The sequence below is a fragment of the Microcaecilia unicolor genome, chromosome 9, assembly GCF_901765095.1.
Source record: "Microcaecilia unicolor chromosome 9, aMicUni1.1, whole genome shotgun sequence".
In the NCBI taxonomy this organism is placed as follows: Eukaryota; Metazoa; Chordata; class Amphibia; order Gymnophiona; family Siphonopidae; genus Microcaecilia; species Microcaecilia unicolor.
In genome coordinates, this window is record NC_044039.1 from 144,177,535 (window position 1) to 144,193,510 (window position 15,976).

Sequence of the window (15,976 nt, forward strand, 5' to 3'; positions counted from 1 at the left end):
ATTGGATTCTTCAGGAGTTGAGACGATTTTGTGTTACAGTGAGCTGCTGCATTCCTCTCCCCTCCGTTTTACGGGGCTGGATTGAGACCTAAATTCTGCCGGCCCTCCCTCCCGCTTCGTGCTGCTGTAGGGCAGCTTTGTACCCCTCCCGCTTCGGCGGTGTTAGGGTCAGTCATCTCCTCCCGCGGTTGCGGTTGCAGGATAAGCCAGATCCCCCCGCATCGGCGGGTGTGTTGTCCCTCCCCCGCTCCGCGGGGATAAGCTGGACGAATTCCCCTCCCCCACTTGTGTGGGGATGAGCTGGGTTGATTCCCCTCCCCCGTTTCGGCGGTGGTGAGCTGGGCGGAGTGTCCCTTTGTGGGTGTAATTCTCTAAGTGCTGAGTCCTGCGGATGGAGCTTTGATATCGACATACTGAGGAGTTTCCAGCAGCACATGACCACATATAGGGAGGCAAAAGGATTGCTCTCTATCTCCACCTGCTGGTAGATGGACACAACCCACCAGTCTATGGATTGATCAGCTATGATTAATGGAAAGAAAATTATCAGGTATGATACATAATTTTACCTTCTTACTGCACTCTAGTAAGCATTTCCCTTAGATTATCATACTAGAGTAGGAATTATTTATATGGAAGATTTGTTAAGAGGATTATGAATATATGAATTTAACTTTGTTATTTATCAATACTTAATGTTTGTAGTATTAATTTGTAGTCTGCATTCTGGATTCTATATATCATATTGTGTCTTTCTTTTGTAACCCACCTTGAACCTTAATTGGGCTAAACAGAATATAAATGTCTCTGTATAAGGTGTTCTACCACACTAACACTACCTTGTCTAACATGTATAGTGGACTAGTTTCCTTTCAAAAGTAAAGTGGTGTGGTAGCTATGTTAATCCACTTTTAAAGGAAATAAATAGACAAAACACAGAAAAAATAAGATACCATTTCCTTGTCATCTATACCAGACCAGTCCAGACTAATGGGTTATGTCCATCTACCAGCAGAAGGAGACACAGAAAATAGTTCCAAGTAAACCGCCCCTTAAGGGTATCATGCAGCCTGGGATGTTCAGTATTTTCTCTGTCTCCTAGCGGATGGTGGACGGATCGCGCAGCTGCTCTGGATTGCTGGCTGGTAGCTCCTGTCCCAGATTCTTCTGGTGACAGTGGAGCCAGGGGTGTGCTGGTAGCCGTGTTGGGGCTAGTTTTAGATGATGCTCAGTGGTCCTGAGTTCCTCATCTGCCAGCTAAGGTGATATCCAATGACCCTGGTTCCCTCCCCTCCCTCCCCTGGCTGTCTTTCTAGCAGGGTGATGGTTAATTGTGGCATGGAGTGAAGTTCCTTCGCTGCTTATTCTGCAACCTTTCTTCTCTGCATGTTGAACACAGCTCCATTGTCACATGTTGAGTGTAGTTCTTTCTCTGCAGGTCTCAGCATGGGGCACAGTCCTGTTTCTGCCTGTGGAACGCAGTGTCGTGTTCTCGAGGACCTTGGCTTCTGTCAGGCTTCTTCCCCGGGAACCCTGGGTACGTGAGTCCTTGGACCACGGCCAAGGAGTGGCAGTGGCAGGCAAGATCACCTTCAGAGCAGAGAAGAGACAAGGCTGGACTGGACCCCGGACTGGAGTCCTGCACTGGAACACTCGGGACTGGAACGCACCGGACCGGAACACACTGGAGTAGGCTTCACCTACGCTTAGCTGCCTTTCCCCGAGGGTTGAGCCCTCAGGTTTGAGCAGCCGGTAGGGCTTACAGGAAAACCAGAACTGGAACCAGCAACAGGAACAACCGGAGTCAGGATCCAGCAGTGCTCCCAGGTACCTAGGCTAACGTAAGACAGGCAGGCAGGGAATGTCCGGGTTCTGGCAATAGTCCGAGACAGGTGGCTGGCAGAGAAGATCTGAGTACAGGCAATAGGCAGAGACAGGTGGCTGGCAGAGAATAACTGAGTATAGGCAATAGGCAGAGACAGGCGTGGTTAGGTTCAAAGCAGGAGTCTCTGGGCAGGCGGCTAGCAGAGCAGTAGATAGGTATAGGCAAGGGTCAGAACCAATAGCAAGACTAGGGCTGGAGCTCCAGTAACAAGGAGAACTGGCAAAGGACAAGACTAGGGCTGAAGCTCCAGAAACCAAGGAAACCCCACCGGGGAAAACCAGAGGCTAGACTCAGGAGACCTAGAAGCGGTACACAAGCTAACAAGCAGAGCAGTGCCCAAGCTAACTAGGTAAACACTAGGAACTCACACAGAGCAAACACAGAAGAACTAGTAAAGCTGTACACAGGCTACCAAGCAAGGCTGTCCCCAAGCTAACTAGTCAAACACTAGGCAATCACACAGAACTGGACAATGTAGCAGTGCACAGAGCACTCTAGCATACCAGGGACCTTATACGATGCAAAGGCTGTAGTCTCTAAGTGCTTAATAAAGCCCTTCAACACCAGAGGCGCAGCTGCAGCAATCTCTAACTACGAAGGCTGTTCAGGCACAAACCACAGAGCAGACAGAAAGCACAGTGAAACACAGAGAGGCTTCCCACACCCAGGTGTAGTGTAGTGGAGCAATTAGAGTCATGCTGGAAGCAGACAGCACACCCAGAGAGAGAAAGAGCTAACCCAGGCAACACCCACAGGTGCAGTATAGTGAAGCAATTAGTGTCATGCTGCTAGATGCAGCCAGCACAGAGAGCCAGAGCTAGCTCAGAAAGGCCAGACAGAAGAAACAGGAGCCAGCTATGAAGCTGACCCCCAGGAACAAGGTAAGTCTGAGGGTGGTCACGGCCACAGACGTGACACGCAGCTCTCTCTCTTTGTGTATGGAACACAGCTCCCTGTCTGCATGCAGAGCGCAGCTCCACCTCTGTATGTTTAGCACAACTCTTCTCTGCAAATTGGGTGAAGTGGAGCACAGCTCTGTCACTGCAGGTGCTATACAGCTTCATGTCTGCTTAGGAAGTATAGCTCCTTCTCAGCGTGTGGAGCACTGCTCTTTGCTGGCATCTGGAGCGCAGCTCCATGTTTGCGTGTGGAAAGCAGCTCCTTGCCTGCGTTTTATACACAGTTCCATTGCTACCGCAGCTTCAGTTCTGCAGGTACCTCTAACATCCAGCTCTTTCAGTGGGGCACTGCTCATCCTCTGTTACTCTCAGCTTCGTCTCTGCTTGTTCAGGGCATTTCTATCTTTGCCAGAGGTGTGCAACTCTTTCTCTGCCCGTGGTGCGTGGCTCAGTTTGTGTGCTTTGAGTGCAACTCCGTTTGTTCTCATTGAGCATGGATCCTTCTCTGCCTGCCTGATGAGCGCAGCTTCTTTTCTGTCCCTTGAGCACAGTTCAGTCTCTGACTGTGGAGCTTATTTTCACCTATGCCTATTGGGCACCTTGTCGGTCAACCCCAGCTTTTTTCTGCGGGTTGGATACAGTAACTTTTCAGCAGTTGTGGCATACCGCAGTTTAGACTGCTAGACAAGGCTGTCTTGTCTCCTGTTAGCCACCATTCCTGTGGCACCTTTTCTTGCCGTAGCCTCTTGGTGGCTGGTGAGAAGCTTCTCCATTGCTGGAGTTTGAATTAGTCTCTGCTCCTTTTGTGGCTACTTGGCACCCTTGGGGGTCTTTTCTCCACAGTGTGGCTCTTGACTCTCTTTTTGTCTCCTTTTGTTCTCTTGGCTCTGTTCTTTCATCCCTAAGTCCAGGGCGAGCTGGTTGAGGAGTACTCTTTCTACGGTTGTACCCTGGTATGCTGCTGCCCTTTTCTTCATGGTTCTTCTGGAGAGACTAGCGCTCCAGTTAGTTGGTTCTCTCGACTCTGGAGTTTCTTCTTGCTCTGTGGAGTTTGATTCTCTCACTAGGCGCGGGTCTGGGTGGTTCCTGGGCCTTGCTTCCTTTCTTCTATGAAATGTGGCGCACTGTTTGGGGTTGCGTACTCCTAGTACTTGTTAGGGTCGCTTCATCCGACCACACTGGACTCAAGACAGGGGTACGTAATTTTTATTTTGCTCAGGACATTTGTTTTACGTCCTACGGCTTCAGTTCCTTTTCTAGTGTCTAACTCTGTTCCATTTTGGTAGCCTGGTGGTTCAGATATTCGAATCCTTTTCTGCTGATCAGTTTTTTGCTGTGTGTATAACTTTGTTGATTTTTCAACCTTCTGCATTCTTCTTTTCTCCCCCCCCCCCCCCCCCCCCTCTTTGGGAAACTGCTTTGCTACATCCGATTAGTCTGGACTGGTCTGGTATAGATGACAAGGAAGGAAAAATTATGTTCTTACCTGATAATTTTCTTTCCTTTAATCATACCAGACCAGTCCAGATGCCCTCCCTGGCTTAAATCTGTCAGAGTGTTGTTTCCTTTATGTATCCCTGGCTGTTCCACAATGCTTCAAAACGCTGGGATGTCCTACAGCACTGCCTACTTCATCTTCTCTATTCAATCTCCTGCCACTTGTTGTTGTGCCAGCTCTGTATGACTCCTGTTACTTGGCATCACTGAGTTCTTTCCCTAGATTCAGGGGTAGATCTCAGTATGGACCATTCCCTCCCGCTTACTTTACTGTGAGGGGAGGTTGCAGTTGCCTTTGGCCAAGCAGAAACAGTGAGGTTCTGCATATTGGCTCCAAGAGTTTACCTGTTTGGTATTAAACTGTGTTTTCTTCTAGACTTCAGAGCACCATTGCTTGGCTATTCGAAATACTAAACATTCCAGGCTGCATGATACCCTTAAGGGGCAGTTTACTTGGAACTATTTTCTCTGTCTCCTTCCTCTGGTAGATGGACATAACCCATTAGTCTGGACTGGTCTGGTATGAACATAATTTTTCCTTTTAATGGACTAACAATACAATTTTTTGATTAGCTTTCAAAGCTAATACCTTCTTCTTCAGATCAGAAATGAGCAAACGTTGACAAACATCAGAATATATAAGTGAAACATAAAAGCCTTCCAATGACATTCTCACAGGAAGAGGGTGGGGTGGGTTACTTGAGAAACGTGGGGAGCTGGGTGGGTGAGAGACAGGGAGAAATGGATGGATAAGGTGACAAAGCAGTAGAAATTTATGGTTTACAATATGATAGAAAACCCAAATCTTTGTTGTCCTGTCTGGTGGGTGTCAAAATATTTTATCATTTTGACTTCAAAGATCTTACGTTCCTAGGTTGTCTTAAAATGTCTTTTTCGTATTTGCATCATGAAATCATTGATGCAGTGTTCTGGTTTTGTACAGTGCTGTCCCACTGAGGTGATGTCCCAGTTGGCACTGTGATATCTAATATGATGTCTGTGTAAATTGATTGTCTTTAGCATCTTGCTTGTCTTTCCAGTATCGCACCCTTTGTCACATCTTTTGCATTGAATGATATACACCACATTTGAAGATCAGCATGTGTAGGATCCCCTTATGCTGAATGTTTTTTTCCTGTTTGACTGACTATAGGATCATATGAAATGCATTGGCACAGTTTGCAGCTTGGTATATAGCACGGATGTGTGCCATTGTCTTCTTTTTGCGCTTTATAGGGAGCTTGTTTTACTACTCTTTTTTTATTTTTTTTTTTTTTTTTTAGATTAGGTGGTTGTTGAAAGGCCAGCATTGGTGGAGCTGGGAATCTCTTTCAGTAATTTATCCTCCTGGAATAATGGCTGTAGATCTTTTTTTAAAGATTCTTCTCAGTTTTTCCAACTCTGGATTGTATGTCACTACAAGGGGGATTCTCTCTGTACTGACTTTCTTTGTACTGCAATAGGTTCTCACAGCCAAACCACACAATACCATGTTGTCTGCTCTGACCCAAGAGACAAAGATAAACACTTCAAAATCCTGACTGAATCATTCAAACAAAAGGGCTACAACCCCAAAATAACCTTCAAGAATATTGCCTCTACCCTTAAAACACCCAGAGAGAACTTATTGCAGTACAAAGAAAACTTAGTCCATTAAAAAGGTATCATCATATTTTCTTTTCTGTTTGTTTTATTTCTATTTATTACTTTCAAAAATACAACTTCCTGAGCAGTGAAAAAAATAAGGAGTTCACTGACCTCATCGGAGTCCAGAAGAGATGGGAGTGCACTACAAGAAGAGGAGAAAGATTAACCAGTTATTAAATTGTTGGATGATAAAACGTCCAAACCAAAGTGACCGATACCAAACCCTGGTTTAAACAATTTCAATGAAAAAAAAGGGAAAAGGCCTCAGAAGTCCATGGTAATACAGCACCCTAACGGACTGGTCTGTGGAGTGCTCTTTTGATACTCAGAGTTCATTCGGAGCCGTACCCACTGGACCTCAATCTATCACTGGCCGTAAAAAAACCCTTTCAAAACCTTTATACTGAACTTCAACAATAATTTTACCAACTATTTTTCAAATAACCAACATTGGTTATACATACATAGAAATTGCATATGCAGTGAATTTCTATACATGTATAATCAGAATTGGTTATTTGAAAAATAGTTGGTAAAATTATTGTTGAAGTTCAGTATAAAGGTTTTGAAAGGGTTTTTATAGCCAATGATAGATTGAGGTCCAGTGGGTACGGCTCTAAATGAGCTCTAATTGAGTATCAAAAGGGCACTCCACAGACCAGTCTGTTAGGGTGCTGTATTACCACAGACTTCTGAGGCCTTTTCCATTTCTTTTCATTGAAATTGTTTAAACCAGGGTTTGGTATCAGTCGTATTATCCACTTTGGGTTTGGAGGTTTTGCTTCATATATATATATATATGTGGACAATGAGTCAATTTTGTTAAAAGGATGATAAAATGTAACATTTGTATTTCTGACATTTGTAATATTAACTGCTGTATTTTGTCTCTGGATTACTACTGCTGTTGGATGCGGTTTGCATTGTCATCGATAAAAATGTTGACACAGGCAAATTAGTAGGCCTATATAAAGCAGTTTCTATATCTTAGTATGCCATATTTTCTCAGGACAATACACTGTTGTAATTCGATGAGTAGAATATATAATGAAAGCTACAGTTCCTCCCCTAGAGCTGAATATAATCTACTGGTAGGGAATCATAGGCTCAAACATTTCCCACAGAGACCTATAAGGAAAATTGTTCAATACTAATAATTTCAACTTTTATATTGCACCCTGCCCAGAGAATTTTACAATAAATTCAATTTAACAATGGAAAATAAATACACTGCACAAAACTATGTAATGAAGATGCTGGCTATAGCCCTGGTAAGGGAAGCATAGGAGTTGCCCATTTGCACCTAAATTACAAACCCAACATCTCTCTTCTTAAATGTGCTCTGCTGAAGTCCATATTCCACACAATAGGAGACCCCGTGACCAGGGCCGCCAACAGACTGCCGGGCCCGGGGCAAGGCCGCCCCTCCCCTGCTCTTAGGCTGCCGGCGCCGCCACCCCAAGCCCCATCGACAGCCCCCCTCCGTCCGCCACCAGGCCCCCTGCATTCAAATCGGCAGCACCTCACCTCCATGTGAAAGTGACAGATCGCCTCCCTTCGGGCCTTACCTCCCTGTGTCCCGCCCTCGTCTGATGTAACTTCTGGTTTCCGCGAGGGCAGGACACAGGGAGGGCCCAAAGGGAGACGATCTGCCGCTTTCACACAGAGGTGAGGCGCTGCTGATTTGAATGCAGGGGACCAGGTGGCGGACGGAGGGGGGCTATCAGAGCAGTGGGCAGGCAAGACCTGGGACTGCAGCGCCGGCGGCCTGACCCCGGTGCCGGGCCCCCCCCTTGGAGGCCAAGGGAATTTTGTCCCCCCCTTGGTGGCCCTGCCCGTGACAGGATGGCCAAACATTAATGAACCAGGAGCTTGAGGGAGACACAAATGAAGGAGTGGGAGTGAGTCAACCTTGGACCAGTTTACTGCAAAATATACTGAGCAAAAACATTCACCTTTCTTTACACATCTTAATTTGCAATACTAAACAGAAAAGAACTAGCACCATAGGCTACACAGGAAAAAAAACAAAACACTAAAGGAGATAGTTAAAGTGCGTTATGACCATAATGTGCATTATTTGCCCCTTAACATGTGTTAAATAGCAATAATGTGCATATTACTGATTAGCTACTTTGGCATATACATACAGAGACACAAATCATGCAAATGTATGCAAAACACCTCATTACTATGTAAATTGATACTGCAAGCTGGGTTATTCCTGGAAAAATTCCTATTCAGGAGTACCGAGCTGGAAAGCTACAAACTGATGCTCTCAGGCCGTATTTTAAAGGGGCTGGGTACTAGTTAGCCCCCTTGCCCAGATGCCTCCCTAATATCTGATTCCCCTTCCCCTGAAGGGGTCCTCTCTCTTCCTGTAGCACCCCCTCAGGCCTCTTTTTACTAATCCCTGGAGTCTAGTGGTATGGGGCAGGAGCAATTCGCAGTCAATTTTACTCATGTCGGCACAGAGTTCAAAATGGTGCTGGCGACCCCTAGCAGTACTCTCATGGTGCTAACATTAGGGTTTATCCTTATAACAACCACGTCACCCCTTTGTATCTGCAGCTTCATTAATTACCTTTTCCCTACTGGTCCTGGTTTAAATTTGACCCATAAGGTATTTCATACTGGTCCCCCCCCCCCCCCCCACCTCTCCATCTATTGTTATTCCCTACACGCCAGCTCATTCCCTTCAGTCTACTACTACTACTTAACATTTCTAGAGCGCTACTAGGGTTACGCAGCGCTGTACAGTTTAACAATGAAGGACAGTCCCTTCTCAAAGGAGCTTTCTAAAGGAAGAAATGTCAAGTTAGGGCAGTCTAGATTTCCTGAATAGAGGTATGGTGATTAGGTGCTGAAGGCGACATTGAAGAGATGGGCTTTGAGTAAGGATTTGAAGATGGGCAGGGAGGGGGCCTGGCGAATGGTCTCAGGGAGTTTATTCCAAGCATGGGGTGAGGCGAGGCAGTCCCTCGATGCTCATCGCCTAGTCTTCCCTACTAGATCCTCTGCCTTTTTCTTCCTTGTCTCTAAACTCTGGAACGACCTTCCCTCCTCCCTTAGAACTTTCCCTTCCCAGATTCAAATCCCACTTGAAAAGCCAAACATACCCATAGATGGCACGCAGTAGACCAGTGGATCATGCAGCAACCCAGAGTTCATTGTGTCTTGGCTTGCCCTGCCCCAGATGACTATTCTCTTGTATGAATGCTTTTTTTTATCCTGTCAGTGAACTTGAATTCTCTTACCTTTCTTTTTTTTACTATTTTAGATACTTTCTAAACCTCTTTGACCTGGCTACTGTAAAGGCGGTATATCAAGTAATAAACAAAAACTACAACTCCTTCTTGGAAATTAATATAATCTATTGGGAAACACCAAGCCTTCCAAATCCTTCTAAAGCAGCTGGCCCAGGTCTACCTATCTTCCATCTCCTAAAGACTAAGAAATATTGGCTAAATGCAGATGTTATTGGGTTATATCATCAAACCAGTGGTACTCAATCTCCATCTACCAGTTGTCTAGTCTGGAGGGATGACTTTTCTGTATTAGAAGTCTGATTTCACTTGCAGTTTAATGCAAAAAATGCAACACAATCCTGGCCCAGCAACACAGGGATTCTTCACACACTACTGAACATTCCCATGGAGACAGTTATTACTTGGTACAGCACTCTGGTAAGGAGTTAGGTACCTAGATAAAACCTCCTCCATCCTGAGCTCCTAAATTTAGGAATCTATTTTTCACTAGGAGTTTAAATTTAGGAACCTACTAAGTTGGTTAGCCTTTACAGAGAGCTGAATACTTACACATCAGTGACTGAAGAAGGAATATTCTCTTCTACCCACTTTAAATCATCCTCCTGCAACAGACGCCAGGCAATACATCAAATATCAGAATTAGTGAATAGCAGCACACCAGGAGGCAGAAGAAATAATTTACTTCCTTCTCTTTAAGAAGCTCTTAATAAAGCGAGGGCATAAGTTTAAATTTGATGGAATACAGGATGGCACTGTGCAGGTTTACATCCCATTCCCCAACCCACCACATATACAGTCTCCAGTGGACCTTAATTCCTGAACTGCAGCACCTCCTGTCTGGGCCTGCCAGCAAGTAAAGTGGGTTAGAAAGTGATTGGAAAAATGTCTTTGTATTGCTCCATGGTGTGACCGCACCTTGAATAGTGTGTGCAGTTCTGGTCACCACATCTGTACAACAGATATGGTGGAATTAGAAAAAGTACAAAGAAGGGTGACAAAAATGATAAAGGGGATGGGAGGACTTCCCTATGAGGAAAGGCTAAAGCGGCTAGGGCTCTTCAGCTTGAAGAAGAGACGGCTGAGGGGAGATATGATAGAGGCAGTGGTGTGCTGGAGCCACACATGTCCCAGCAGGGATTATCCGGGATTTGTTCAGCCTGTGGCTGCAAGTGGCTTACAAGCCGTTTACAACCCTGGGCTGATTATTACCCCCAAAGCGTTTGGCCATTTCTGGCTCCTTAGATATCACTCATGGTATAACATATTCCAAACATGTCCCACACAACTTTGAACACACAGAATTATTCTTTGGCCACAACTTATACAAAGCTGTGCTAAACTGCTCCCTCACCTATGTGCCTGCAATCACATGAAGTGGATCTCAGTTACATGAAGCAGCAGAGTTACCTCACTCTGACACTTACAGTTTTGTTTGATTTCACATTTCCATTTGTTTCTTGTTTTGTGCTTCTCATTTTCATTCCTTCTATACAGAGAAACACAAAAATACTAAATAAGTGGAAGAGAGACATGCAAGACCACTAACATAAGCAAGAACTCCTGGCAGTGCAGTTACTGCCCAGTTTGGAGGTGGCATTCATCTTGGACCTTTATCCAAGAAAAAGCATTAATCAACCATAAATCCAGGACCCATTTGATTTAGGGCTTTCTAAAGGTGTGAAAGGCAATAGTATAAGCTGGCGCCTACTTTATAGAATAGTAGCACTTAAGTGAGTGATCGGCGCCAATAATTGGCATACATGTCTAAGTGTTAGGAACTAGTCTGTAAACAGTGCACCTAAATCAATGAAGTAAAATGAAGTAAATGAAACATTACAGTGTGCAACTGTAAGTGGGTGGAGCATGAATGTGTCACAAAGCAATGCATGTAACTTACAGAATGTCATTTATGCGCGTTGAATGACACTTTCATGCCTACCACTGACCTTTCGTAAGTAGACACTCCAATACAGTTTTGCGCTGATGTTCTGTAACAGCTAAGATGTGCCCTTAAGCCATTATAGAATCAGCACTAAGCGCGAACGTTTTCACCTAAAATGAGGCACCAGTTTATAGAGTCGCCACCTTTATTATTTTTCAAATAACTGTGCAAAGGTAGATCCAACTACTTTTTTCTATTATAATTTTGCATTAACTTGCTAAGACAAATGTACAACGTTAAACTTACAAACTGAAATATTCCAAAATACAATTGCAAATTGTGTATAATTTGCTTGTTTTTGTTAACATTTGTTTACTCCTTTCCCATGATATTACACGGGCCCAGCTTTCCAATGAAGGGGCAACATCCCCTTTCTGGCTATTTACAGTCTAAGAAAAAGCTGTATCACAGTAACAGTACATGATGGTATTCCACTTTTCTAGTTATTTATTTTAAAATTTTCTATACCACCTTTAACTAGGTGGTTTACCAAAACAACAAAAACAAACATACATATTCAGAACACATAACATAAAAGAAACCATAATAAAAAAAATACAATCCTCAAGTTTAAAAAAATACTGAAACAATCTTGTTTTCAACCATTTCCTAAACTGTGTCACACTGCTACAATTCTGGAGTGGACCTGGCAATGCATTTCACAATGTTATCCCTGCAGGAATAAAAGCAGTAGCTTGTGTTTCTGCATACCAAAGTTTAGTGACCATATCGGTTGAAAGTCTCACAGCAGCCTCTGACCGCAGAAGCAGGTATTATCCTCCATACGTTTCAACTTTGTGCGTACATCTGAATCCATATTGAAATGGATCCAGGTCACCCACTCGCCCCACAAAATCATTAAGCTGCCTTAACACTTTCTCTAAAATTTTACCTAAAATTGTCGATATTGTTTGATAATTACTCAGATCTGAAGAATCTAATGTAGTTTTTTTTTTTTTTTTTTCAAACAGTGATTTCACAGTAACCTGTTTACAGAAATCCGGAAAAACACCCTCCCTTAAAGATGTATTTACAATCAATGTTATAGAGGGAGCCATCTGTTGGGCTAATTCCCGTTAACACCCCACTGGAACAGGGGTCGCGTAAAGACTGTGTAGGTGTAATCAACCTCACTATTCCTTCAACCTCTTTAACAGACACAACTCAAAAAAAGACCATGTATTGTCTACCACCTCCACCAACTCCAACGTTCGTTGTTGATCTTGTGAAACCACAGCATCTTTCAACTTCTGTACCTTCCCACACAAAAAGTCCAAAAACATATTAGCATCTGGCTCTTTAACAATCTCCTTTCTCTTATAACCATGTAACAAAAAATTCACTGTCTGAAACAACTCCCAAGGTCTATTCAACGCCCCTGTTACCTGTTATTAATAATACATATTCCTCAAATCCTTACACAACCAAGTATATTCAGTTAATCTAATCTTATACCCATCATAATCATCAGCATCTCTGGATTTACGCCATTTCCTCTCTGCCCTTCACAATTCACAGCCTTTCAGGATAGTGAATTATCATATTCACATATCGTAAAACATTTTATTAAAGACATTTCTTTCTAAATTTAGGGGTAAAAATGAAGTAAATGAAAAATTATGTCTTACCTGATAATTTTCTTTCCTGTAGTCCCAACAGATGAGTCCAGTATTTGGGGGTTATGTTCCTTGACCACCAGATAGAAACAACAGGAAAAAACCCTAGTTCTTCATGATTCACCCCTTAAGGGTACTGTGCAGCCTTAGAACACACTCAGTATTTCAAATGACAAACCAACAGAGCCACAGAGTTCAGCACATGAATCATAGTTAAGCAATACTCAATCTAAGAAGACATCAATGACATCAATGACATCAATGGCTCACAGACCTCCGATCAAAGCAGAAGCTATTGAACACAACTGACACAGAGCTGACCAATTAAAGCAGGAACTATCATGGTCCAACAACATAGTATTATGTAACTAAAGCATGAGTGATTGAAATGATACAATTCAGCACCTAAAGCAGTAGCTATTGAAGTCTACTAAACAGAAGCCATAAAGGTCCCCTCATAGTACATGACGGCAGAAAAAGACCTGCACGGTCCATCCAGTCTGCCCAACAAGATAACTCATATGTGCCACTTTTTGTGTATGCCTTAGATTTGTACCTGTCTTTTTCAGGGCACAGACCGTATAAGTCTGCCTAGCACTATCCCCGCCCCCCAACCACCAGCCCCGCCTCCCACCACCGGCTCTGGCACAGACCGTATCAGTCTGCCCAGCACTATCCCCGCCTACAAAAACTTGACCAGACTGATTCCACATCAACCTGTAGAGGATCAACACTTTTCCTTTTGGTAAACACGATATGATAAAGCCGAGAAGCCTCTCCAAAACCTTCCTGGGAAGAATATGTTCCTTTCAATAAACAGGCCTAACTCAAAGCCAGTATAAATCCCAGTGTGTAAACAGAACAGGCTTCTGAACTGATCTGTTGGGACTAAAAGGAAATCGTCAGGTAAGATGACTTTTCCTTCCTTAGCATCCCCACAGATCAATCCAGAATTTGTGGGATGTAGCAAAGTAGTTCACAAATAGGGTGGGAGTTTATGCCTGTAACCCAACAAGCTCAACTCAAAATATAGCGAAGCTTTAGGCATTACAGAAATGAATTAAAGTGTAAGAGAACTCCCACTTACACCAAGAAGTTGCAGCACCATAGTTACTGAGAGGCAAAAGTGCTGTAAACTCTATGAGGGCAAAGGAATGCATAGAATGAGTGGCCAAAGCACCACAAGCACTGACCAATGACTTTGCAAAGAAACTGCCAGACAAACACAGTAGTGAGAGGCTAAGCTGAACGATGATATTGTAAAGCTGTGCATGTACAGCAGAAACAATGAGGTTGAAGCACAGCTTACAGCGAGAGAGTAAGATGAAAAAAAACAAAGACACCACGAGGTAAAGACAACTAATACCGTGAAATTGAAAGACCCTGCCAATACCATGAAATGGCAGCACTATAGATTTTATTTTTTGTTACATTTGTACCCCGCACTTTCCCACTCATGGCAGGCTCAATGCGGCTTACATGGGGCAATGGAGAGTTAAGCGACTTGCCCAGAGTCACAAGGAGCTGCCTGTGCCTGAAGTGGGAATCGAACTCAGTTCCCCAGGACCAAAGTCCACCACCCTAACCACTAGGCCACTCCTCCAGATAACAAATAACTATGAAGCTCAACCTGAGAAGACACAGAAACTGATGCACTGCCAGCACTAACAAGTTAAAAGGAGGCCATTTCTGTGAGAATAACTACCACTGTTCTACAGACAGTAGTGCATGGCTGAGGCTGAGAGATTGAGCGTGACCAAGGCTGAGAAGATAGAGTATGGGTAATAATGATGGCTAAGACAGAGAGAACAACATTTCAGATGAAAGAAGACGTAGAAGCAGAATAATAGCTGAATGAGTGAAACCTTCTGAAGCTCTGAAACTGACCATGCAACAGAAATTAGATCTGTGTTCTGAAATGGTTAGGATGGCTCATGGCACAGGCTTCTAAGTCATGTGCATGAAAAGCCACCAAAGTGAAAACAAGAGCAAAAGCTCCACAGGATGGAGAGTGTGAACAGTCACAGAAGAAAACATACCGTAAAAGTGAAAATGAGAAGTTGTAATAACTTCAAAACTAAAACAAACTGTATCACATTAAAAAAAGGAGCCAACAGCCCCAGGAAGTATGATTTAAGAGCGGCTTCATATAAATTACAGCTGATAAGCTCTGGATGCAACCCCAGTGACCAACCAATATAACTGAGGTTAATAGAAGACATCCACTGTTGAAAGAAATACAGCCCACACAGGTGAAACAAAACATGAAGGAAACAGCTATTGCTAATTGCTGCCAGGATGATAGAGAACTGAAACAGATGGGTTGCAAGCCAGCTGAAGCAGACTATAAAGCAGGAGATGCATACAGGCTGTAAAGAGATTCAACACAGTAACAGAAAGGCTAAATGGTGATATCCTGCATGTATGTTCCACTGAAACTTCCACAACAGAACAGAGGGCAAACACAATTAAAAAGTTAAGACCACCAATGAAATCCCAACTGACTCCCTAAGCACAGCTACAATGGGAGCCCACATAGCTGTTATGAAAACTAAGAGAAAACACACTCAGAAAAAAAAAAGTTGTTAAATTTAAGAGATAAGGAGTTCTCTGCCCTTTAATTTTTTTTTGTTTAAGTACATAAGCAAACAACCCTCTAGCAGGCTGCAGGCATCATCACTATGCCACTGAACGAAGGAGTTAAAAGCTCTCTGAAATGTCTGGCAAAAAAGCCCCCCCCCCCCCCCCCCCACACACAAAAAAATAAATAAATAAGCACCAATAGAAGAAATATGCTCTGAAATGAGTGGGAAAGAATCATATGCAGTGGCCTGTCACCAGTTTAACAAGCGCATACAATGAAGAAAATGGCAGACAGAATTCTGACAGGAAGGAGGCAGGACAGAAATGAGTCGTGTCTGCAAAGGGAGAAATACTCTCTCACAAGTAACTGAAAAAGGAAAGTTGCTGCTTTAAGACTTTTTTTTTTAATAGAAAAAAAAACACAAAGTACTGAAGTGATAGCTTTCTGACAGAATAGAAGTGAAGTGTTACAATGCTAAGCACACCAGCTGGCATAAAAATTGACAAACATTGAAAATGGGAATGGAATAAACCCGCATCCAAAAATGTAGCCATAGAGAACTGTTAGTATGAGAGTACCTCACTCCAGATATTTAACCTTGATTAGCCCAAAAAGCAAGGGGGGGAAAAAAAAAAAA

The 15,976-nt window shown here is 43.5% G+C and overlaps 1 protein-coding gene across 1 annotated transcript in view; it reads right to left on the reverse strand.

The window, feature by feature from the left end:
• The window catches only part of TMEM87A (transmembrane protein 87A), a 107,834-nt gene that overhangs the window by 6,877 nt on the left and 84,981 nt on the right, over window positions 1–15,976 (reverse strand). Inside the window, 3 exon segments of the mRNA XM_030214515.1 lie at window positions 6,040–6,070; window positions 9,747–9,799; window positions 10,622–10,683. Coding sequence (XP_030070375.1) covers window positions 6,040–6,070; window positions 9,747–9,799; window positions 10,622–10,683 — 146 coding nt within the window.